The 25668-nt window shown below is 43.8% G+C and overlaps 1 protein-coding gene across 3 annotated transcripts; it reads right to left on the bottom strand.

Annotated features, from left to right (window-relative positions):
* Nucleotides 1–665: 665 nt before the first annotated feature.
* On the bottom strand, nt 666–24303 carry LOC135629371 (formin-like protein 18). Of its 3 annotated transcripts, none has more exons than XR_010493214.1 (17): nt 24090–24271; nt 11123–11344; nt 9300–11050; nt 9082–9211; nt 8236–8307; nt 7768–7866; nt 7570–7611; nt 7182–7262; nt 7050–7100; nt 6862–6943; nt 3910–4004; nt 3229–3300; nt 3039–3155; nt 1804–1872; nt 1641–1707; nt 971–1327; nt 666–879 (listed from the first exon to the last, which is right to left on the bottom strand). XR_010493214.1 is itself a non-coding variant. In XM_065136625.1 (17 exons), exons 1-17 carry the CDS (start codon nt 24160–24162, stop codon nt 1167–1169), a joined length of 3885 nt encoding a protein of 1294 aa, XP_064992697.1. In that variant the 5' UTR covers nt 24163–24303; the 3' UTR covers nt 1031–1166. The 3 variants fall into 3 exon arrangements, 2 of the variants coding, with proteins under 2 accessions (XP_064992697.1, XP_064992699.1); XM_065136625.1 differs by lacking the exon at nt 666–879 and adding an exon at nt 22695–23395 and having other exon boundaries at nt 1031–1327; nt 24090–24303; XM_065136627.1 differs by lacking the exons at nt 666–879; nt 971–1327; nt 1641–1707; nt 1804–1872; nt 3910–4004 and adding an exon at nt 22695–23395 and having other exon boundaries at nt 24090–24303.
* Between the last annotated feature and the right edge of the window lie 1365 nt (nt 24304–25668).

The following is a 25668-nucleotide window of genomic DNA, read 5'->3' on the forward strand; positions in this document are numbered from 1 at the left end:
TATTTCCGGCGGAGGCGGCGGTGAGGCGAAAGACGGATCGGATTTTTGGTTCGGAGGTGTAGAGGAGGAGGAAAGGGAGCTGAGTGGGGAGGTGATCGGGCCAGAGGGGGACGGCAGACCGCCACGACTTGCAGACGGCGCGCCTAAACGGAGATAGTCGTCGACGCTCGTCAAGAGTTGGGAGGTGAGCTTGACGAGCTGCGAGCGAAGCCCGTCCGATGTCGCTCTTCTTGGGACTTCGTCGGCCATCTCCCGATCTCGATCTCGATCTCGATCTACAACGTCACTTCCGCCCTTAATTCCTTTCTGTTGGAATCTTCTTGGTTAGTTACACGGCGGTTGTCGTTCAAACAGCACGCGATGCCACGCAACAGTTAACGAGGCGTCAGAGAGAGTGCGGGGAGGGGGGTAGAATTCGAACACGAGCGGTCAAGATGATATCCACGTCAGTATCTGGACGGCATTGAACGGTTCGATTATACTTTTGCATCTCTGTCAAAGCCAGAGTGAGCGCCGTTAGTTTTTGTGCTTCCCTGAAACAGAGCATGACGGCTGATGCACAAACAGCCGTTAATTGAGAGAGTCGAAGAGTCAAAGTTGGAAGTTCTAATTTACTACCTATCTATTTATATAAAATGCAAGCAACATGAATTAATCAAACTACATCAACCAAAATTTCTCCTTTTATATCATCATCATCTATGAAAAAAAACAAGAAAGAATATACATCTTGATAAGTGAACATCACGTAATCAGACTGTAACAAACAAAAACAAAAACCTCTACAGAGTATTCATACAGGTAGATGGGTTTGGGTTAGTCATCTGTACAAAGCCCCCCCCCAGTTGTGTTTCCAAGCTCCTCTCTCCTTATGGCAAGCTGCACAAGAAGATAAGAGAAGAGCTTAATGTATCGTAGTTCGGACGAGATCAACACAGATAATGATGCTAAAAGGTGGTAAAACGCTTACCGTATCAATAACAAGGACCTTCTTGAAAGCTTCTTGTTCTGGAGTTATCAATATCGACTAAGGTGTTTCCCTTTGCTATACTCTATAATAGGATATGTCCCGTTAGGATCTTCTCTATCTGCTACCATTGGTTCCATGCATATGATAGAGAAGAATTCTTGCATAATCTAATGGTCAGAGGCGTTGGTGACATCAGTTATGGTGGTATACTCTGTGGCTCTTTCTTTGTATGACTGTTCTTCACTTTTTCTTGTTCCGCTTCTTTACGTGCCTTTTTCTTCTCCAACTCTAGCTGTTTGCAGTTCTCTTCATGGGCACGTGCAAACATCTTAACAAAGTTGAGAAGTGTTGAGACGACTGCAAAATGAAGAATAAAAATCACAGGTATTTTATAAGGATATGTACCCCAAAGCTCTCTAGCTGAGTTCGATATATAAAAGTAGTCAACCAATAATAATACAGCTAATATGCTGCACGCGAGCAAGCAAACATTTTGATGTGGCAAGGAATGCAAAATTATGCCATCTCACAAGCATGGGCATCTATAAACGCTTGTATGAAATAACATGAAAGAACTCAGGGATCATCATTGCAGGAAAGAGTCTGAAGCAAGCAGTTGATCATTTGTTGAATTTTCAAGCAGTAATTTCTTGGTTGGAATGACATGTACCTTGTTCAAATGGACACCTGGCAGGATCTTCTCCAAAATAAAGGGTTAATGCATCAGCATTTCTACCCTGTAGGTCGAGTTCAAAATTTTGTCAGAATCAGGATAGGTATAACAAGTGCTTTAAGACTGAAAAGTTATCAGCAGCAGTAACATCAAAGCATACCACATTGGAATAAAGTGAAGTTAGGGCCCTAACTTCAGCTTCAGAAACAACAAGAAACTCCTTCAAGGTCTGACAAAAACAGTGTAAGATATGGATCAAGAAAGAAAATACAAACAATATTTGTGTAAGTTATATATTGCATCAAAATTCCTACTGATAAATTCAGTAGCATCCAGAAAAACTGAGCATAACTACTTCAGGCTACTGGCTGACAAAGATACTCATCAACAAGACAACATTCCATGAATTATGAGTTTGATAAAGATATTTTTGTTTTTTGAGTAATTGACATTGGATCTTGTAAGGAATCCAGTTAGGCCTCAATTTTTTTACATGATGGTACTTCCTTGGTCAGAAACCTGAATTTGCCACTGTGAACAATTAGCATTTGTCAAAGGGAACTCAATTTACAGATATTTCAGCATCATTGTTCTACATCTTATGTGGTGAACTAACTAGATTTTCAATTGCCGATAGAAATAGTGTTGTACTTGAAAATTGCCAGTGTGATTTACTGACAATTATATGCAGTTTTCTGGCCACTGACAAATGAATGTCAGCCATAAACAAAAAAGTCATGCATCATCAAGTAATTTGCTTGAATTCATTTGTCATAAGGTAGATCCAATTCTTTCCATCTTTTGCTTGCAAAAGATGACTAAGAGGTAGTCATGTAAAATACACAATATAAATCTGTTTAGATGTAAGATCCTCAATAAAATTTAGTCTTTGTGCAGACAAAATGAATGCTAAGATAAAAAATACTAACTAAATTTCTAAGTAAAATATCTCAAGACATCCATATGCAAGCAAACAATATAACATAAGTTATCAGAGAAACCACAAAAAAGGGAAACAAGCACATGTATGAAACAATTGCCAACTGACCTTTTTGTTGTTAAAAGGAAAAAGGAAACTCTAATTGTTGACATACTCATTTTAATAGTTGACAACTGACTTTTTTTGTTGTTACATTCATGAGATGATACTAACCCAGGTCTTCAGCTTATATTCAGGTTTAACCTAGTAAAACATTTACATATTTTTGTAGAAAAGTTATTGCTCATAAATCCAATATGTTTGAGCCAATATATCTTGCATGATCAGGTATCAGAAATTGTAACAGATGGTATCTAAACAGAGACAAGAACTTAAGGAGCAATTGAAGCTAACGAAAGGTAATTAGAGGGAGATTAGCAAATGAACTGAAGGAGCTATATAATCATAAGCAATACCTTACAGAAAGTTTGTGAGACAGGGCCATCATTTTCAGATGCTGTTAATTCCTGTTCAACCTTCTCAAGGCCTTTGCTTATTGCTTGCATTTCTTCTGCCAAAGTTTTCAATTGTATCTGTAACAAATAATTGTTTCACTAAGATTTTGAAGTCAAGGAACATAAAATATCAACGACCAACCAAATGTACCTTAGCTGCAACGTCCAAGCTAACAAGATCTTTAGGAAAATCAAGAAGCTCAGGAAGTTTGTCTGCAATAACCTGCAGGTTGACAAGGAAGAAAAATAAAAGATTGGAAGGTAACTATGATAACAGAATCCATTTGGAATAAGTTTAAGTTTTAGCAACACCAACAAGATAAACAAAAAACAAAGCAGGTAGAAACTCGTTCATCTGTATGAAAATGATATGTCAATTCTATTATGCAAGATCCCATAAAGAAGCTAAATATTCTGTTTCATTGTGGTAAGGGGAATTAGAGCAAAAGACAACCAGAAAACAGTACAGGAAGGTAAATTTTCAAGATACTTTTCAGTATATTTTATTAAACTAGAATCTGAATGTTATGCTTTCCAAAAAAAAAAATTAATAATGTCTCACCAATAGTAAGCATCCAACTCAACTCACCCAATATTTTTAAAATACAAGTTTAGATTCTGATTTTACTGCAATATTTTAGGACCAAAGCACATATCTTTAAACTGGTTTGATATACAAAGACAAACTTTTATTAAATAACTGAATTTCTCAAATAAAATATTTGAATTTTTTATAATAATCTTAAATCATCAGACATATAATCAGTGAACCTAGAGTCAAGGCTATATATGCAATTTGCCCAAAAAAACCTCAGTTACGATAATAATCTACCTTGCATAAGTAATGCATGAGAGTCATCTTATTGTTACGTGCACGTGTATCAGAAAGTTTCAGAAGGCTATCCAACCTGAATCCAACAGCAGAACCTGAAAATATAGGGGTAGCATATACAGAAAACATGGCATTTATACCACGAATGCAAGAAATTAAATAATTTAAGAGGAAACATGAAATTTTTTTTTTGGTAGAGATGGATTAGCTCACAATTAAAAAGCATCAGATGGTATCTAATTAAGTATTTTGTCAAGCATTACAAAAAAAATAAGTAACAAGAAATCTAAAGACACCCTCAGAATTGAGATTAATGAAAGGGAATTTTTTTTAATTTCTTGCAGTGAAACCATGATCTAAGTACTGTGTATCATCTAAATTCAAAATTGGAAGAACAGGCATGAGTGCCTCCACCGCAACCACCAGATCATGCATAGCTCTATCTGGTTTAAGGCCTTAGCCTTGACCAATGAGAGTCATATGTCGTCCAAACACTTAAGGGATTTTAACCACCCTAATCAGCCCCCTCTTTTTAACTCTCCTGATACATTGTTCATTCCATATGGTGATGGATCTTTCTCTTATAGCAATGTCAAAGAAGGTGCTGGCTTCCATATTAACAGAGACTAGTTGACAAATCATTTGCAAAGACTGCTCAACTTATAAATCCAAGTGACCCTCTGCAAGCTGAATGTTTGGCTCTAAGACACGCATTGCTGAAGCTTCAACACGGCAATCTGATAAATATTCGGATCAAATCTGACTCACTCACAATGTTTAACATACTTTCAGAAGGCTGCATTTCACCATGGTGCTTGAGGAATGTTTGCCTAGACATTTTGTATTGAGCCAACATTGTTAAGGTCACTAAATGGTTACACATGCCTAGGAACCTCAACAATAAAGCTCATCTCCTGGCTAATTTTGCTAGAGTTTATAACTATGATGTTTTCTGGAGAGCTAATTCACCTCCTAAGAGTCTGTATGCTTAATTCCAGAATCAATATAATATTTCCTTTTTCGAAAAAGAATAATTTAAAAATCATACAAAACTATGGAAGATAATTGGCAAAACCAGTTGCACAGATGACCGATAGAAAAATTTTAGCTAAAGTAAGGTTGTGAATGAACATTGATGATTGATTAACAGATTCCAGAAAAGTGTTGCTTTCCCCAGTCCCATGATCTCGTGGTGTGACTATTTCTGAGATTGTTTTACAAAATTTAATAGTATATGAAGACGACATTAAGTGTCAACACCAACCATGAAAAATGATGTCTACAATCTACATCTTATCTGCAATCTGGGTTTGGCCTTAGAGAAGATTAAATTCTAGTGCTATCAGTAATTTAGATGAACCCAAGTGGTCAGCATTTTGTGCCTCATTAGTCACAATATTGGCATACAATTGTCAGATGAAATTGTAGCTTAACCACAAAGAACAACATACCAAAGCAACTCAAATAGATTCCATGGACATAATTCTAATTTGTCTCATCTTGTTATATAATTATAAATATTTCTCCTTCAAAAATTTACTTATAGTCGAAACTCCAAACAGGTAATGAATGCTTCCTTGCAGTGATTGAAAGAGGCGCTCGGGCGCTCGCCTAGGCGCTCGGGCGAGGCGAGGTGAGGCCCGAGCGCCTCGCTAATGTCCCAGGCAGCGCGCTTCAAACAGGCGCCGCCTGGGCGCTCGCCCGAGCCCAGGCGCTGGGCGCTTCGGGCGAGCGCCTAGGTAAACCAAGTGACTGAACCAGGATTTTAGGTATGGTTCGGTACTGGTTCGGTTGTTAGTTGGTTCAATCGAACCAACTAAACCGATATAACCCTTACCCAACCCTAACCCGCTGCCGCTGCCACTCCCGATCTCGCTGCTCGTCGCTCCTGCTCCCGCTGCCGCTGCTCGCGCCTCCCGCGAGCCCTCCAGCTGCTCGCGCCTCCCGCGAGAACTCCCAACTGCTCGCGCCTCCCGCAACCGCGAGCCCTCCCGCTGCTCGCGCCTCCCGCAAGCCCTCCCGCGAGCCTTCCCTCTGCTCGCGACTAGAATTTTTATTTAAAATAGCATATTTTTATTTAAAATTTTAAATAATTATATTTATTAATTATATTATATATTTTTATATTTTAGCGCCTCACTTCGCTCGGGCGAGCGCCTAGCGCCTCGGGCATTTTTGGACCTTGGCGCCTAGCGCTTTTTAAATCACTGCTTCCTTGTATCATGGCCCTTCATCCAAGTGAGAAAACTGACCAATTGATTTTATATGAAGTTCATGTTCCTTAATGAGGCTCAGACTATGTAGTTTCAATGTGATTGGAAAATCACCACTCAAGAGATGACAAAAATGAATATACAATTTTTTAGCTAACAAAGTTTCCTGGTACCTAATCTTGGGAGAAAAATGAGAAAGAAATATGTGATAATTTATGTACTTACCAAACAAGATAAACACTTATGCATGAGCAGGCTTCATCACCTTTTAATGATTTAAGTCCATCCCACATATTAAGTGGTGTAGGGATCCAGGTGAATCAGAGAGAAATCTGTAGTTCTTGATATTTTGAAAGTTTAAATTAGAATTTTCATAGGTACAGTATCCTACAAGAGACAAAAGGTCAACATCAGCACCATGCAACGTCAAGGTTGCTCCATGTGATGGGCATAAATTGATGCATCATCTGTGTCACACGATCCAACCTGATGGGATAACCTATTGACTTTGTTGAGCCTAAACCTCTGGCCCAAAATGCTGAAGTCCAATTTAACAATAGTACAACTTCAGACCGGCTAATCTAAGTCTTAACACATTTCTGATGTGAGACTAAATCGAGGGTGTTACGATGTGTCTCCAAACATTTGCTATTAATGTGTGTTCCATATTTGAGATGATTACTTGTATAATAAAATTAAAGATGATTCTAAATAACCGTTGTTTGTAATTTTGACTCACCCCTGGCAGTTCCTTGGTTTAATGCATTTCCCAAAGAAAGAATCGTCTGCATGATTCTTTTCAATTTAACCGAACTTCTGATCTGAGAATAGAAGTGATAAATGGTAAGCAATAAAATCTCAGGACCAACTAGTGTAGTTCCTAGACAGTTAATCTGTCAATTGAAAATTAGCGAAAAAGGGACTTGCCTCTTGTGCAGTCGAATTGACAATGTTCAGGTTACCCTTGAGGTCAGCAACCTATAAGAGGAAATACAAAGAAAATAATTCCAATTAACATCCTCAGTTTCAAACAAAGAAAAAAACAAGAGATGATCAAACCTGGGATCGGAACTGGATTTTGAAAGAGAAAACTCTTAGCTTGGATTCCACTCGCGGAACTTTCATTAGCTCCAAGAAATACTGGTTAATTCAGGGGAAAGAGAAACAAGCAAAAAAATTGTACATCAGAAACTGTTTCAGATGTACATGACAATGCAACTCCTACCTTCAACAATTACATGCAAGTCAAGAATCAATAAGGCTTCAAATTCAAACTTCTGAATGTTTACATAACAGAAAACTTGACTTAGGAGAAATTTGTCGAAGACAAACAAAACTTTTGATGTTTGTCGCAATTAAACTACTAATTTATATGGAAAATCTGTGTCAACATGATTTCAATGTCCACTGAAATAAACTGCAGCAGCAACAAATTGAACTTATTAACCTGCTCACATTTCCCTAAGTTTTCTTTATCTCCATTGTATCCCTGAAAATTATAAAAACAAAAACAGGTAACATCTGAAACATAAGAAGCAAAGAAATAGCAAAATGTATCATCACTTAAGAAAAAAATCAAGCAAAACCAGTAAATGCCAAAATGATCCATATTGAAGAACTGAGGTGCTTCACAACAGATAATTACCTTGAGTAGTTCCATTTCCTCCTTTGTTGGGCAAAACTTTATGAGGTTATCAATCTGATCAACATCTAGCATGGAATCATCTAGGGCAAGTACTGAACTCTGTGAAACAAAACCAGAGAACAACCAGAAGGATGATCACTTAGTGTCACAATCCAGGATCAAACTAATGAATAATAGTAATGGAATATTCATGCCTTCAGATATTACTGTCTCAATACTCAAGCCATCGAAATTCAATAATACAAAATACCAAGTCACAATCTGGTCTCATTTTTAAAAAAAGCAGCTTTACGAGCATCAACTTGTCTCACATGGTTAAGTGACTAACTAGTTGACAGAAGTAAATAAGATGGAAATCTGCACTTCACATAGGACAAAGATATCTCAAAAGTAAGACTTGATGAAAAAGGTAAGCTTCAAACTTTAAAGTAACAGCTGCGATGAATTCAATTGCTGACACCTACTTACCATTAGATCATTTAGTGGCATCTTAACCTTTGTAAGCATGATTTCGCAATTATTAGCTCGTCTAAGATCAATCTGCAAGCACAAGTAATCTGAATAAATCATAGACCACGTTTAAGTCTGTAATATATTGCATTAAAAGCGCTCATATGCCCTCATATTTAATCTTTGCAAGAATGCCACAGTTAGTTACTTAAAAAACATAAAATAATGCACTTTAAATGATGTATTTTCAATATCTAGTGTTATTCTCTTGTTATAATCACATTTTCCACACATAATTTACTGAAAAGTAACTAGGATTGAAGATTGCATGTGCTGACAGCACCAACCTCTGCTAAAATCATACAGGTTTAGCAGCATGATATCTGCACAAAGGTATTTTAGCACAGTGCAGGTATGCAAATTGCCAGCGCAATGCTGTCAAGGAATGTCATTAAAACTGTGAGCAATAACCAACGGCTGTTCCAAACAATTTAGCTTTTGTTTTGGACAAAACATTAACTTAAAAAAGATGTATCAAGTTCCTTGCCTAAATTACAAGTAGAATTTCAATAAGAACTTGATGAATTGAATTTATTATCACATAACCATATATACAGGATGCCACTTGTCTTCATGGTAGCATCAAAGAATGCAATACCAAGCAGCAGCCTTCTACTGGAGCCAAGGTAGATTAGAGAACAATTGGAAATATGGCAAAACAATTCTTTATAGGAGCTCTCGTGAACAATGCATTGGATTAGCAAGAAAATTGAAGCTACTAGATAAACTGTGATACAAATGGGGTTCCATATCAGTAAAATCCACACATTTGTATGCCTAAACTTACAAGTAGCAGGTGTTTACCAGGTGAACTTTCTCAGATTTTGGACCCATGGAACGCCCACTTGACTTGGAACCTGAACCTCGATGGTCAGAGTTTGGAACTACTGCTGAAAAGAGACTCTCTAGTTCAGACATGTCAAACTCAGGAGCCCTAGAACAAAAAGAATTGCAACGAGTTAAAGAAAAGCCAAAAAAATTAGTAAAACTTTCACACTCGATGAGAATAGATTGCTAATTACTTCGAGAATTCATCAAGATTTTGCGACTCAGCCCATAGGCTTCCTTGCACTGCTCTTGTTACTTTAATCCAATGCAATGGCTTTAAATTAGCCTTTTTGGATGATAATTGATTAAGCTGCATATTCCTAGAATTTGTCATCCGTGCCAAACCGCGTCCTCTCCCACCTGATAGAGAGCTCATGCCATTCGGGGGCGGTGGAGGTATAACCTCAGAGGCAGTTCCCCTGCCTCCAGAAGAGTTAAGAGCAGTAACGTTCTTCATGGAACTTGGAGGTAGTGGAGGAGGTGGTACAGGCGGCGCAGATGATGATTTGGTAGTAATATCACCAGAATGTTTTGATGAAATCTGAGGTGGTGGAGGTGGAGGTGGCGCTCGAGTTGCAGATACAGGACCAGTACCAGGAGAAGGGAATGGAGGAGGTGGAGGGGGAGGAATAACAGCTGTATCATCTGTTTTTCTCAAGGGCAGAAGGTTAGTATGAGGACTGAGGGAGGGCATCGAGGGTGGTGGAGGGGGACTAGGTACTGACTTGCTTGTTATGCTACTTGAGAGTGCCTGACATGCATCTGTAGCAGAAGCAGGTTTTTCCAAGTTAGCAGAGGTAGGGGCCAGTGATGTTCCTTTAAAGGGAGGAGGAGGTGGAGGAGGAATTGAAATTGATTTATCATTAGACTGTGAAGGAATTCCACAATGAGAAGGTAGGGAAGGGATGAAAGTATGTGATGCTGAAGTTGAAAACTTCCAAGCAGGTGATGAAGGGACTTCTGGAATTGAGCTTCCAATTGTCCTAGATTGAGGTTCCAGTGGTGCTGGTGGTTTGAGAGTTGTTTCTGCATCAGTTGTAGCAGCAGGACGAGGAGGAGGTGGCGGTGGCAGTGATGGTGTTGGCGGCAACCGTGGTGGTGGTGGTGGTGGCGGCGGCAATGATGGTGGTGGTGATGGTGGCAATGGTGGTGGTGGTGGTGGTGGAGGAGGAGGAGGAGGAGGACATATACCAGCAGGAACTGGCGAAGTTTTTTTTCCGTAGCTAGCTGAAGATGTCAATTGCGATCCTGATGATGACAGGCCATGTGCTGTTTCCAAAGAAATATTGGATCCAAAAGCTGAACTGGTTGAAAGGGATGAAGCTAACTTTGTTGAGTGAGTAACTTCAGAGCTATCAGGTTCAGCATGGTCATGCAGCAGAGCCATAATTCCAAGAGCTGAAGGTGCACTATGATATCTTGAAACAGTTACATGGGAACCTGACAGAGAATTAGAAGAAAACACAGGAGTCGATCGAGATGCTGGGATTCGTTGGGATATTATTTTAATCTGGGAAGGTTGATGTGATGAGATCTGCAGACCATGAAGTTCAGTATTTTGGTTCTTTGTAACTGAATCAGAACTTCTATTAAGTGGAAAAGGCAGATTCTTAGGAGAAGAGGGTAATGGTTTCTTGTTTCTATCATTGGTTTCACCAGATTGGACTTTCTCATGAAGGACATCAGTACTTGACTTTGTTAGCATAACATCAGCTTCTAATTTCTGTGGAGAAACTGCATCCAACTTCTCTTGCAAATTCTTTGATGAAGTTATCTGCTGAAGAACCTTCGTCGCAGCATCCGCTTTTGTTTCTAGCCAATCCAAATTGTTGAACATTTCTTGTACTTTGGCAAATGCTTCAACTGGAAGTCCCTCTTTTTCCTCACCACTTGTAAATTCTAACAATGTTAGTGAATTAGCTGCATCCATCTCTGAAAGAATTACCTTCCCACAGAAAAAAGAGTATCAGTACAAATTTGGAGGACTAATTCATTGAAGAATAGAAAGAGAACAGACCTCAACTCTGAAATCCTTTAGAAACCTATCTTTGGAATCCCACAAGATATCAATTGCATCACGATCTAACATCAAAATGTTAGACCTAATGAAGGCTGTATTGAACATCACCCTGAACATCATCACTTCACGTTCTAGATCCTCATCCAAGCTGATGCACTCAAGTACAACATCTCCTTGAATATGGCAATGAATATCGATTTTAACAAGTTCACAATCTTCCTGTATTTGTCAACAGAAATGATCAAAATATTGAAACAGGATCTTGTAGAAGCTGGGAAATGGCATTTGAAGACAAGTTTTACACACATTAAACTCCTTTAAATTATACCGTTCAATAAAAAAGCAAGGTCTGCATTCATTAGAATCTCAACTTCTTGTTTTAATGGTAATAATTGGTTACAAGTCACAGCATGCCCATCATCTTCACTGTCATTGAAATTAATTTAAGCATGTCATATTGTCACGAACGATCGTCGCGCACCCGCAACAACTCCGTTCAACGAACCGTTCGTCGCTCTCATCTACATGTACAGCTACTTGGCAGCCTGTTTTGCCTTGGTTTTGAGTCATTTTGCTTGTAAAAATATAAGTTCGAATAAGTTGCAACACTATAAAGCGACCGCTCACCGAACCGAGCAAAACAGCCCCAAAACAGCTCCGTTTTCGTGTGCCGCGGGCTGTTTTCTGCAGCCCGCCTCCGCTCACCAAAACGTCAGCCATCTCAGCCCCTTTGAACCCCCCGGGTGGCACCCGGCTGGATGGGGCTTCAGTATAGTGTCGGGCGTTGAACAACCTTTCGCAAGTTCGCACGTTACCTTGACGGGAACTTGTTGTCGCGCCCGGCACCCGGTGAGCAGCTGTTTGTGGACTTGCAGCTGTTCGTTCAACCCTCTAAAGTCCTTGTTTTCCCCCCTCTTCCTCTTTTCTCTTGTGCACACAAGGTGCTCGCTGAATTGCTTGTAAAGCTTCCCCTTTTCGCGAGACGTCAGGACTTGTCCGTCGCTCGTTCTTTCGAACTAATCAACTTTCTCTTTTACAGGTCCTTTGGGACCTGCAAGAGGTTGCAAGTGGGCTGATCTTTGCGAAGCAATATCGCAAGGGCGAAGCGCGACTTAGGCGACGCAAGCTAAGTTCGCGACTTTGCCGTAAGGGTGCCTCGCGACTTAGGCAACGCAAGCTAAGTTCGCGTCTTGGCCGCAAGGGTGCCTCACGCCTTAGGCAATTCCAGCTAAGGCCGTGACATTGTGGTATCAAAGCGGGCAAGCACTTCGAGCGAGCAGCGAAGGAATTTCGCAACTTCGCCATGGCAAAGCATCATGGCGAATCAAGCAAGATGGGGCAAGTCGGACCCTTGCCCCAAGCAGCCGTAGGTGGGCTGCATGTGCACACTCGCTCTCAGGCTATTGAAGCCGCTCAAGAGGAGCGCGGCAACGAACATGATGAGCGAGAAGTTGGCTACTCTCCGCAAGCGAAGGAGGCGCAATCTAGAGCGCCAACTTGTCACGACCTTAGCTGGTTTTGCCTAAGGCGTGCGGCACCCTCGCGCGTCCGTCCGCAAAGGTCAGCCTCCCCGAAGCCTCCCATTGTCCCTTAGGACCAACAAAAGAGAGAACGGGTTAAAGAGAACGCCTCAATCGGGATCCACAAGCAAACATGTCCGAAAAACACTTCATAGACAATGCAAATTACAAACAGACTTTACAAGCTCTGAATAGTTGCACAACAAAGGGTAAAATGGTCCATTACAGACCGAAAAGCTCTCGAACGTGTCCACATGACACAACCTTTATTTACAAGCCTAAAGAGGCCACCAACCCAACTAAAATGGGACTATTAAGCCTTCGGCCGCCCCTTTACATTCTGTACAAGGCATGAACATGCCAAAAGACAACGGACAGACATAAGCATTACATCCAACATCTTGTTTAGAAGTTTGTCCGTTACATTCTCCCCCACTTATCCCTTCGACGTCCTCGTCGAAGCCTTTGTGAACACTGCAACTCTTCGCCTTTGTTGAGTCTTCAATCTTCCGCTCCAGCTGCAATGCGCCTCCTGGCTCCCAGCTGCTCTCCGCTGCTGTTTCTGAGTAGTCGAACCTTTGATCCGCCATGCTGCTTCAACTCGCCAATGACTCTGACTCTGGTGTGGGGTTGGCTGAGTTGTGTTGATCCTTGTCGATTCTTGCGGATCCACCAAATGAAGGAAAAGACCATCTTTTCTGCGCCAGTCTCTCAAAATTTCCACATGCTGCTTGAACTAGGTGGATGCTTGTTGGAGCTTTAACGAGCATCGCCTCGCAAACTTCAGAAGTTTTGGGTCCTTCCTCCACAAAATCTGCTCATTGACTCTTCTTTCAGTTAGTTGTCACATCCAAGTAGGTTCGCATCACTTCCGCTTTCGATTGGCATTTCGTTGGGAAATGAAGCGGACAATCTACTCTCAGTAGCACTGATCACCGTTGGTGAGGATTTGACAACTATTGTCTTCCATTATCTTCGAAGGGTCTTTGAACTTGTGCAGAGCTCCTCTGCTGGATAGATAAGAGAACTGGGGTACTCGGTTTCGCCCATTCACTTAAGAGTTGAGAAGGCAAAGGTTACTTGACTTCGCCCGCCTCCTCGAGGTTGTACTTCATGCATCGAGCTGGTTACTGGCCTTCGCCTGCTCTTTGCTCACACTTCTGAAGCACTTGAAGTGTTTGCACTCCTTGCGTTGAGTTAGCTACTGTGATTCACCTTCTCAATGCCATTGAACTTCTGGAATGCAGGAAGTTTTCACCCCAACTTGGAGTAATTCTCTGATAGATGAGGTCGCCTTTGGGATTGTACCGTCTTCTCCATCAACCCTGCCGCCTACTCCACTGAGTAGCAAAGGTACAGCACCGCGTACTGCTTGCTTCGTTTCTTGGTCGTGCACTCTTGCATGACCCGAAGTCCTTCACTTACGGCTATCTTGATGAGAAACTTGTTGACACCGGTCTTACGAAGTTTCTTGGCCTCTGCCCTTCAGCCTTGTCTCGGTACTTGGAGATTGCCTCTGCATGCTCCACCTCCTCGGCCCCTTTCACGACCAAGCGCTCTCCCTCCGTGAGAGCAAGGGATCAATGACTTGCACGGAAGTCCCGCCTCTGCGGTACCATGGCGCTGGCATGCCCATGGCCCTACTATCCGTCGCCTCGCCTCTGTATCCCTTTTCTGCATGATCAGTAGAAATGTCTCTGTGGCACTCCTCTGAGTCCACCTCCATTCTGACTGATGCTTGATTTTGGGTAGCTAAGTCCCTCTGGACTCGTCGTCGCTTCCTCGCCCCTTTCGACCCCCTGCTTCAACACCACTGTGTTCTCCAAGCAGTCCGTTTGGTCGATGGAAAGACAGACTGCAACTCCCAAGCATGGCCTCTGCCATCACATTATAGAGTTAGCACCGATTCTGTTCTCCTTAGCTTCCTTGGTAGCAACGTTCGCTTACTCGACCTTGTCCTCTGACTTGTCGGGCTCCCTTAAGCGAATATGAGCTCTGGAGCAGTCCAACTCTCCAGCTGCTTCGATCATACCTCTGCATGATCAAGTCCCTCTCATGGGACTCACTGGTACTTACATTCGAACTTTTCCCTTGGTGGAACCCAGCCCCCATATGCTGATGACCAAGGTTTTCATCCGATGCAAAATTCGGTGCACGCCCGGAAGACCCGCCTCTGCGGTACCATGGCCTTCACTCCTTGAATCCATAGCCCTTCTTGCCGTCATGTTGTTCACCAAAGCGGAGCTCCCAGTAGCTCCCGATCATACCTCCATATGATCTCATCCCTCACGGGACATGTCGTGTGTGTCGCATTGCCACGAACTGTTCCACCACGATCCGCTGCACCATGTCGCCTCCTGGTGACATCTCCATTGCATTCTGATACTTGTGGAATAAACTCGAATTGTGAACCCTCCATGTGTGGCCTCTGCCAATACATCGCAGGGTCTCCTCCACCTTCGATTTTGTTCGCTCCTTTGGCAATCGACCTTCATCCACCCACTCTTGGGTCACACCTAGATGAAGCACCGCTCTAGGACAGTCCGTCGCTTAGTAGCTCCCGAAGTCCACCGACTTCACTGTAATTTGTGCACCATTGTCTGGATCCTGGGCCTCTGCCCCTACCAGCACAATCTCCACTGCGCACCGCTTCCTTCATAGCAACTCGAATGGCAACACTGTGGCATATTCTTCAAGAGTACCCGCCTCTGCGTCCTCTTGCCCCGTGCTAAGGCCTTCTGTACCCAACTTCGCCTTCGCAAATTGAGTCGCCTTAGTTCCTCCATCGAATGCTCCTCCGAGATAAGGTGCATGTGCCCCGAAGCTCCCTTCGTCTTTGGCACCATGCAAGATGAGTCCGCTCTGTTAGAATGAAGGACCCAGGGAACAGCATGATTCTACTCCTGCCTCTGCAAGAGTTCATGTCCTTGACCTCTGTCTAGGGAAAGCGCTGTGCCTCTGCTCCATGTTCCAACTTCTATACTGGCTCCCTTCATGCGGCTTGGGTACTTCGCCAAGTTACACCCAAGGTGCTCCGCTCCTCGTTTTTGCATTGAGTCGATGGTGGCCCTCGCGCCCACCATTCCACGGGTCAGCCCTCCCTTGAGTCCGATCTCCATATCGACTCCAAGTGTGCCTCCATTTGAGTTGCTTTGGGTCGCTCCCCCACTTGATCTCGCAATGCATCCACCAATGCATTCTCTCAAGCGAGATCATGCGACGACTCCTCGCCGCTTGCTCAGTCCATTGAGCTTCGTGGAGTTGTTGTTTGTGAGGTACTCCTCCTCAACATGTGAAGTCCGTCTCACATGATTCTCCCTCTGGAGAGCTGAGACTTATCCCTCCTGGATAACTGTCCCGTTGGAGCAACATCTCTCTTCGTTTCGGAGACCACCATCCCCTTGGACTACTCCGATCTGCTGAACAAACTGTGCATTGTTCTGCCTCTTGCAAACGCACTTACTAGATTGCGCCTCCACGTCAATACAGCCACCGCTGCACCCCTCAAGGCCTAGCAACATGCTGAACTCGTTGCACACTTCAGCCTCCTCCGGACGTATCCTTCGCATATCGAAGAGAAAGTTTCAATGCTCCATGGCGCCGAGTCTCGACCGCCTTGGGATGGCCACGAACAATCCATCGTCCGCATACAAGCCCATGCATGAGTACCGAATTCTTCGAGTTAGCAATTCCCCTCACCTCTGTGAGCTTTGCACAACTCTTTCGGTCGCTGAGCAACTCATTCCACTTTGCATGGTCTCGTCCTTTGCCAAGCGCCTCGCTTGCCTTGAGCACCATCAAGTAAAGTTGTCAACGTTGAGCCGTAGCTCAAACTCAGCCATCCCAACCTTTGTGCGCTCCAAATTCTTCCAAGCTTGCCTGTTCTCGTGGTGCCTCTTGCGCGAAGGGTTGGCCATTCCTCTGAATGCCAATCTTAGATGCCCGCTCCTCTGAGCGACTCTTTTCCCTACATCTCCATGCCCGTTTTCCCTCAAACGGTCGCGCGTGTGCTGACTGCCCTCAACGCAGCCCCGCTAGGTCCCCCACGTTTGCATGTCAAGTGTTTCTATGAGTGCTTGTCCCGCTCTGATACCACACTGTCACGACCTTAGCTGGTTTTGCCTAAGGCGTGCGGCACCCTCGCGCGTCCGTCCGCAAAGGTCAGCCTCCCCGAAGCCTCCCATTGTCCCTTAGGACCAACAAAAGAGAGAACGGGTTAAAGAGAACGCCTCAATCGGGATCCACAAGCAAACATGTCCGAAAAACACTTCATAGACAATGCAAATTACAAACAGACTTTACAAGCTCTGAATAGTTGCACAACAAAGGGTAAAATGGTCCATTACAGACCGAAAAGCTCTCGAACGTGTCCACATGACACAACCTTTATTTACAAGCCTAAAGAGGCCACCAACCCAACTAAAATGGGACTATTAAGCCTTCGGCCGCCCCTTTACATTCTGTACAAGGCATGAACATGCCAAAAGACAACGGACAGACATAAGCATTACATCCAACATCTTGTTTAGAAGTTTGTCCGTTACAAACTGGGAAAAAGAGTCACAAGGAGAGACTCACAACAGCGGAAACCCACCTAGATGTTCTTAAAGCGAGCGTAGAGGAACTTTACCATGGCCAACAAAGACTTGTTGGGGTAGAGAGCTCGCAAGAGGAAGCGGAGTCCAGGATCGACAAGGTCGAGGCCCTAGTCGACCGACTGTCAGATGACACCAAAGACTCCGTGCAACACCTGTAGGAAGTTGTGGCGGAACTCACTTCAAGGGTGGCCATGCTCACAAGAGCACTAAATGCGGGAGGAAGCAACACCCGCGTTGCACCACCACAAAATTTGAGGGCACTCGAGCCTCATGGATATGGAGGGGCCAGAGATGCCAAAGAACTCGAGAACTTTCTGTTCGACATGGAACAATACTTTTGAGCTACGAGGGATTCTGAAGATACCAAAGTTTCTATAGCAACAATGTATCTGAACGAAGATGTGAAACTTTGGTGGCGAACCCGTTGGGAGGAGATCCAACAAGGTCGATGTCGGGTTGACACATGGGAGAACTTGAAGCGAGAGTTGAGAACTCAGTTCCTACCCGAGAACACAGAGTTCGTCGCAAGAAGGAAGTTGAGACAACTCCGCCAGAGTACCACCATTCGAGACTATGTAAAACAATTTTCTGCACTAATGCTGAACATACAGGACATGTCCGAGAAGGACAAGTTGTTCAGCTTCCTCGATGGTTTGAAGTCATGGGCTCAACAGGAACTAAATCGAAGGAATGTCACCGATGTGGTCGGGGCAATTGCTGCTGCAGAAAGGCTCACCGACTTTGTTTCCTCCGAAGACCCAGGGAGAAGGAAACAATCTTCAGGCAATCGCCCTCCAAAACATTCTCGAGGGAAGGAGCTCGGGGACGAACAAAAGAAGAAGAGTTCCCACACAGGGCCAAACCCGAAAGGTTAGGCCTCAAAACCTGAAGGATGCTTCTTGTGCGGAGGATCGCACATGGTGAGGGAATGCCCACAAAAACAGGCACTCAATGCTTTGACGACTTTCATCCACCCCCCCCCCCCGATCAGACAAGGGCAAAGCTGTTGTTCTTAGTTCGAGCAGTTCTGAATCCAGCAGCGACGACGAGGAGTCGTAAGGACCCCGGATGGGAGCAATGTGTTTGTTGAACACCATGCGGGGTCAAGTGGGGGAGAACATGAAGACAAAGCTACAAAAAGCAGGAAGTAGTGAGCTGATATATGTGGACATCAAACTAAATGGCCAAACGACCCGTGCAATGGTGGACACGGGTGCTACCCACAACTTCATAGCCGATCGAGAAGCAAAGCGACTTGGGTTGATCTTGGAGAAGAGCCCAAGCCGAATGAAGGCGGTGAACTCGGAGGCCAGGCAAATCTTCGGGTTGGCGAAGGGAGTTCCTATCAAAATCGGGACATGGAGCGAGAACACCAACATGATAGCAGTGCCAGTGGACGACTTCCAAGTGATTCTTGGAATGGAGTTCATGCACGCGGCGAAGTTGGTGCGAATGTCGTTCTTGAACTCCCTGTGTATAATAGGAGGTGACGACCCCTGCGTGGTTCCTGTCTCTCGGAGAGGAACCAAGGAGCCCCAACACATATCGGCATTACAACTCAAGAAAGGGGTGCGAAAAGGTGAATTAACATTCATGGCTGCTATGAAGCTAGAGCCACTCGACGAGAAGGCCATTCAAGAACTTGCTGTGGTGGCGAACATCCTGAAAGAGTTCAATGACGTTATGCCACCCGAGTTGCCGAAGACTCTTCCACCACGCAGAGGCGTGGATCACAGCATCGAGCTGGATTCAGGAGTGAAACCTCTAGCGAGACCACCCTACCGCATGTCCCCGCCAGAGTTGGCAGAACTCAGAAAGCAATTAGGTGAACTGCTAAGCGGTGGTCTCATCCGCAGCTCTAAAGCACCTTTCGGAGCTCCAGTTCTCTTCCAGAAGAAACAAGATGGGAGCCTCCGACTATGCGTCGATTACTGAGCCCTTAACAAAGTGACAGTGAAGAACAAGTATCCCATCCCGCTCATCGCGGACTTGTTCGACTAGTTGGGCAAAGCCAAGTATTTCTCGAAACTCGACCTTCGGTCGGGGTATTGGCAGGTGCGCATTGCTGAAGGCGATGAAGCGAAGACTACCTGTGTGACCAGGTATGGAGCGTTTGAGTTCTTGGTGATGCCTTTCGGCTTAACCAACGCTCCGGCCACGTTCTGCACTCTCATGAACCAACTATTCAAGGAGTATTTGGACAAGTTCGTGGTTGTCTACTTAGACGATATCGTCGTATACAGCCAAACGCTCGAGGAGCATGTTCGGCACCTTCGGACAATTTTCAAGGTTCTCAGGGAGAACACTTTGTTCGTAAAAAGGGAGAAATGCTACTTCGCCCAAACGGAGATCTTATTCTTGGGGCATCGAATCGGTAATGGTTCCATTCGCATGGACAAATCAAAAGTGCAAGCGGTTGCGGAATGGCGAACTCCAAAGAATGTGCCAGAGTTGAGATCCTTCCTTGGTTTCATCAACTACTATCGACGCTTCATAGCGGAGTACTCGAAGCGTACAACTCCACTGACGGAGTTACTGAAGGAGCAGCCTTGGAAGTGGTCGGACAAATATGAAATAGCATTCCAAGATCTGAAGGCTGCTGTTATGAAAGAACCAGTGCTCAAATTGCCAGACTATGGGGAGCCTTTTGAAGTCCAAACAGATGCTTCGGACTTCGCTATTGGGGGAGTACTCATGCAGGAAGGTCATCCGGTGGCCTACGAGAGCAGCAAGCTCAACGAGACCGAGCGGCGGTATCCAGTGCACGAGACGAAGATGACAGCGGTGATCCACTGTCTACGAGTTTGGCGACACTACCTTCTCGGATCGTGATTTGTGCTGAGGACAGACAACATCGCTCTGAGCTATTTCCAAACACAGAAGAAACTTTCCCCAAATCAAGCACGGTGGCAGAACTTCTTGGCTGAATTTGATATGGCAATGGAGTATAAGCCTGGGAAGGCAAATGTCGTGGCCGATGCATTGAGTCGGAAAGTGGAGCACGTGAATGCCGTACAATTGGAGGGCGGAGGCCAAGCAAGTCAATTACACTCCAACTTCCTTTCCAGGATCAGGGATGGACTGTATGGTGACCCCCAAGCAGTTCTCCTGATGCAGCTCATCAAAAAAGGCAAGGCACGACGATTTTGGGTCCAGGAGGGACTCATATACACAAAAGGGAATCGGGTTTATGTTCCTCGAGTGGACAATTTGAGGTGTGAACTCTTAAGAGAGTGTCACGATTCCCTTTGGGCTGGACACCTAGGTATTCATCGAACGTTGGCTCTCGTGGAGAGGGCCTTCTACTAGCCGAAGATGGGGACTGATGTGGAGGAATATGTTCGAACATGCCTCACTTGCCAACAAGACAAGGCGGAGCAACGAAAGCCGGTGGGACTTTTGGAGTCGTTGCCCGTACCAGAAAGGTCGTGGGAGAGCATTTCCTTAGACTTCATATCGAGCTTGCCACTAGTAGGGAGACTCGGATCGATACTCGTGGTAGTCGATCGATTTTCAAAGTATGTAACTTTCATTGCTGCTCCCCTACACTGTTCAGCAGAGGAGGCGGCTAAGCTGATGATGAAGGATGTGGTAAAGTATTGGGGAGTCCCGCACAATATCATCAGTGATCGGGATGCTCGGTTCCTGGGACGATTCTGGACCGAGTTATTCAAACTGTTGGGATCCAAGTTATACTTCTCCACAAGTCTCCACCCCCAAACGGATGGCCAAACTGAGAGGATAAACTCGCTCCTGGAGCAATATCGTCGGCACTACGTGAGTACCAACCAACGAGATTGGGTGAAGCTGTTGGACATTGCCCAATTCTCCTACAACTTGCAGCGGAGCTCTGCATCCAACAAGAGCCCCTTCAAGATCATTACCGGACAACAACTGTCAACTCCTCACACCATGGCAATTGGGTATACTAGGAGTAGTCCGTCAGCCTACCACTTCGCAAAGGAGTGGCACCGAAATGCAGATATTGCACGGGCTTACTTGGAGAAGACGACAAAATGGATAAAGAAGTGGGCAAACTTGGGAAGGCGACCGCAAGAGTTCAAGGTTGGCGATTTGGTGTTGGTAAAGCTCCAACCAGCATCACTCCGATTCTTTAGGAACAAAGTCCATAAAGGATTGGTGCGCAAGTATGAAGGGCCCTTCCCAATTATCAGCAGGGTAGGTAACGTCCCTTACAAGTTGCAGCTGTCGGCGTGGTTCAAAATTCACAACGTTCTTCACGCCAGCAACCTAAAAGCCTACCACTCGGATCCGCAAGATGCTTCCCGAAGTGTTCCAACTCAGCTACCTCCCATCACAGCCTCCTACGAGAAGCGAGTTGAAACTATTCTGACGGACCGCAAGATAAAACTACCCAATGGAGCTGAGCAAACATAGTACTTCGTGAAGTGGCGAAAACTTCCCCGAACTGAAGCCAGTTGGGAGCCTGAAGACGCCCAACGACATGAAGAAGCAATCATCAACAACTACAAACAAGCGTCGACGAGGGCGTCGACAGTTTAAGTGGGGGAGAATGTCACGAACGATCGTCGCGCACCCGCAACAACTCCGTTCAACGAACCGTTCGTCACTCTCATCTACATGTACAGCTACTTGGCAGTCTGTTTTGCCTTGGTTTTGAGTCATTTTGCTTGTAAAAATATAAGTTCGAACAAGTTGCAGCACTACAAAGTGACCGCTCACCGAATCGAGCAAAATAGCCCCAAAACAGCCCAAAACAACTCCGTTTTCGTGTGCCGCGGGCTGTTTTCTGCAGCCCGCCTCCGCTCACCAAAACATCAGCCATCTCAGCCCCTTTGAACCCCCCAGGTGACACAGGGGTGGATGGGGCTTCGGTATAGTGTCGGGCGTTGAACAACCTTTCGCAAGTTCGCACGTTACCTTGACGAGAACTTGTTGTCGCGCCCGGCACCAGATGAGCAACTGTTTGCGGACTTGCAATTGTTCGTTCAACCCTCTAAAGTCCTTGTTTTCCTCCCTCTCCCTCTTTTCTCTTGTGCACACAAGGTGCTCGCTGAATTGCTTGTGAAGCTTCCCATTTTCGCGAGACGTCGGGACTTGTTCGTCGCTCGTTCTTTCGAACTAATCAACTTTCTCTTTTACAGGTCCTTCGGAACCTGCGAGAGGTTGCAAGTGGGCTGATCTTTGCGGAGCAATATCGCAAGGGTGAAACGCGACTTAGGCGACGCAAGCTAAGTTCGTGTCTTTGCTATAAGGGTGCCTCGCGACTTAGGCAACGCAAGCTAAGTTCGCATCTTGGCCGCAAGGGTGCCTCACGCCTTAGGCAATTCCAGCTAAGGCCATGACAATATAGTAACAGTTAGTGTAAACCATAAAAGAAAAGATACAAACAGAAAAGGACAAAAGTTTATAAAACATCTTTGGACATTTTAAGAAACACCTAATTTCAGAGAGGACATAGAATATTACCTGCTTGTAAAACCGAACAAGTTTGCCCTTCTTTGGTGTTGAGAATAGAACTTTTGGAGTCCGATCAGAAGCAATAAAAGGATCCTGTCCATAAATTCGAAATATTGGCCTGCACCCACCTGTTCCATCAAAGTCAGGGATAAACCTAAGGATTATACAGTCCAGAGTAAGGGCCCGATCAAGTGGAGGCCATTGAGCACCAACATTTCTCCTTGATATATAATGCAAGTATCTCAGTTGGGAAGGCAGTGGATTCAGTGGTGACAAAAAGTGCAGGAGCTCATGAGGGGCTTGCTTGTAGATCATGTCCAATGTCCGCTGTTCGCCTGCATACTGCTTGCGGTAAACTAGAAGCGCTGCCAGCATAAAAGCTAGAACCGGCCAGCCACCTCGCTCACAGTGCATCAACAAGAGATTCTGCTGACCCAGTGAGAGCCAACTCTCGCTTGACCTCAAGAAATGGTGAATCATTTCCATCGTGAGAAGCGGACATCCTTCATACTGCCTTGGATAATCCATCACAGTCATGTCATGCTCTGACAATATACTGGAAATCTGGCTTTGAGTCTCTCCCTCCCGGAAGTTAAACACCATGAAGGAGGCATCAGGGAAATTGTCCCGAAGCTGTGCCACAATGCCTCCAATGTAGACCTTATATTCATCTTGTTCCGATACATCAGTCGTGAAGCAGCAGTCAAACACTGCAAAACCATTTAATAGAAGCTGATTTCTCCCAAGCAAAATTTATCAGACATAACTACTCCATTTAAGCCCGTATCATATGCACCAAGGTTTTGTTTAGAAAGGGGATGGTTCTTATATAGAATTAGATGCTGAAACTGGCAACTGAAACTGACTTAAACAAGGGAAACTTGGGTACATCATCAAAATAGATGCTGCATGGCGATTTCACCAAGACATTGATGTTTATAGGCTCTACAATACAACTAAAAATTATTTCATCAAACACAGTTATTTGATCTCCTTTCACAGGTTAGGGATACTTTCTGATCAAAATTTAGAGAAAACGTAGCACCAAATGAAGAATTTGCTATAAGTGGACAGATTCAAGTCCTTCGAGGTAATGCGTTAAGTGCAAATGGATGCACTTCTCGATTAGTGAACTGAAAACTGCAGAGTTCGTATCACATGATACAACGACGAGCGTCAAGTTGGCAACCGCGAGCTCCATTGCAACACCACGACATCAAACACGAAATGACAAATTACAAAGTATGATAAAGATTCAACCTTTAGTCATGAATCGCAAGTCACAAGTCACGGACAAATCACACAAACTATTGTCAGAAGGTCCAGAAAGATCTACTCGATTGTGCAGCATTGTCAAAAAAGAAGCGTTTGAAGAGATCAAGAGGTCAGGACTCAGGAGCATACCATAGACTCTCTCGGAAATCTCCAGCAGCCCATCGGGTGGCTTGCGGTAAAAGAACTTCCGAAACAGCGCCATCGTCAAGATCCAGCCGAATCAAACGGAAACACCGATGGCACCAAACAATCGGGCAAGATCAAGAAACCCTAGGCGAAAGGGTAGAGCTCATGGCAGCTCTCTCTCTCTCTCTCTCTCTCTCTCTCTCTCTCTCGCCCCTACCTGACGATCTCGGAAACATTTGGAGAGATGGGAGGGGCAAAGGGGGAAAGCACCATCAAAATCTTATCTTTGGAGCAGAGGGAGTGTGGATTCGGAAATAGAGCATGGATTTTGCTGCAACTTTAAGGAATCGCTTGCGCCTTTTTTTTGTGTTTGTTTTTTTCTCCCGCTCCTATTACTTTAATCCCTCTCCTTTTGTGGATATGGAGAAAACAAAAAAATAATAATAATAATAATAATCTTTTGCGAGTAATCAACACCTAATAATCACATTTTTAGGAGGAAGGAATCGTTGGTGGATTAAAATCGTCGGGAGGAAGAAGGAGATCTGGGATTCAGCGACCCGCCCGTATCCCTTCCTTTTGCCTATGCTGCAGAGATGACGTGTGGAATTCTTCTTCTTCTTCTTCTTCTTCTTTGTTCTCATGTGATGCTGTTGATATTTGTACGCACCATTTTTCCTACTCTCCTCCACTTCTTTTTCTTTTTTTTTTTTTTTTTGAGAGAGAGAGAGAGGTGCTGTTAAATATGACTACAACCAAAAATTAAATTGTTTCCTAAAGAAATTAAACCTATTCTAGCACTGATACGAGTAAGTTAATGGTTAAAACTTAAGATAAAAGAAAATTGTGAAAGTGATCATTATTCATCCGTCTAATTCTAAGTTTAGCATATATCCCTGCAAAATATATTAGAAAAACATATATTTCAATGTGGCTTATTTTCCATGATTCAACTAACATTAGATGATTAATTAAACCCTAAATTAAAATCAATTAATTATCATTGGAATGTTATTTATATATTTCTTTATTTAAATTAAAACAAATAAATATGAAATTTTCATAGGGATATTAATCTTAAAGTTTTCATTGGTTTAGCTAATAAATGTGATTGAGAGTTTAGGATTTATGATTAGCTATTGATAGCAAATCAATCAATTAGCTATTCACTTCTTACCGAAAAAAAATATATAATTATGTTATTTCCCAAATGTCTGAGTTTTCAAAAACCCTTTAAAAAATTTCTTAGTTGTTTGCAACTAAGAAAAAGGTTCTTATTATTACCGAAAAATTCTTTAAAAGAATTTAATTTTATATTTTTACCGACGGTATAAAGTTTAAAAAAATTTCACATGTTATTTTTTTAAGATGATCATTTTATTAATTGTGACCATCGTCAATTACTACCCTTCTTTCCCCCTTTACTAGGCACTTGTATAGACTGACAAATAATATCAATCATTCTTTTTTTCTTCTTTTTTTTTGTCTTAATCGTCTACACCTTCGTTTTAAATTTGTGATGACCAAAGCTAAAAACTATGAGAGAAATTTTGATAATAATAATAATATCAAATAATACTAT

The sequence above is a fragment of the Musa acuminata genome, chromosome BXJ3-1 (genome assembly GCF_036884655.1).
Source record: "Musa acuminata AAA Group cultivar baxijiao chromosome BXJ3-1, Cavendish_Baxijiao_AAA, whole genome shotgun sequence".
NCBI classification, from domain to species: domain Eukaryota; kingdom Viridiplantae; phylum Streptophyta; class Magnoliopsida; order Zingiberales; family Musaceae; genus Musa; species Musa acuminata.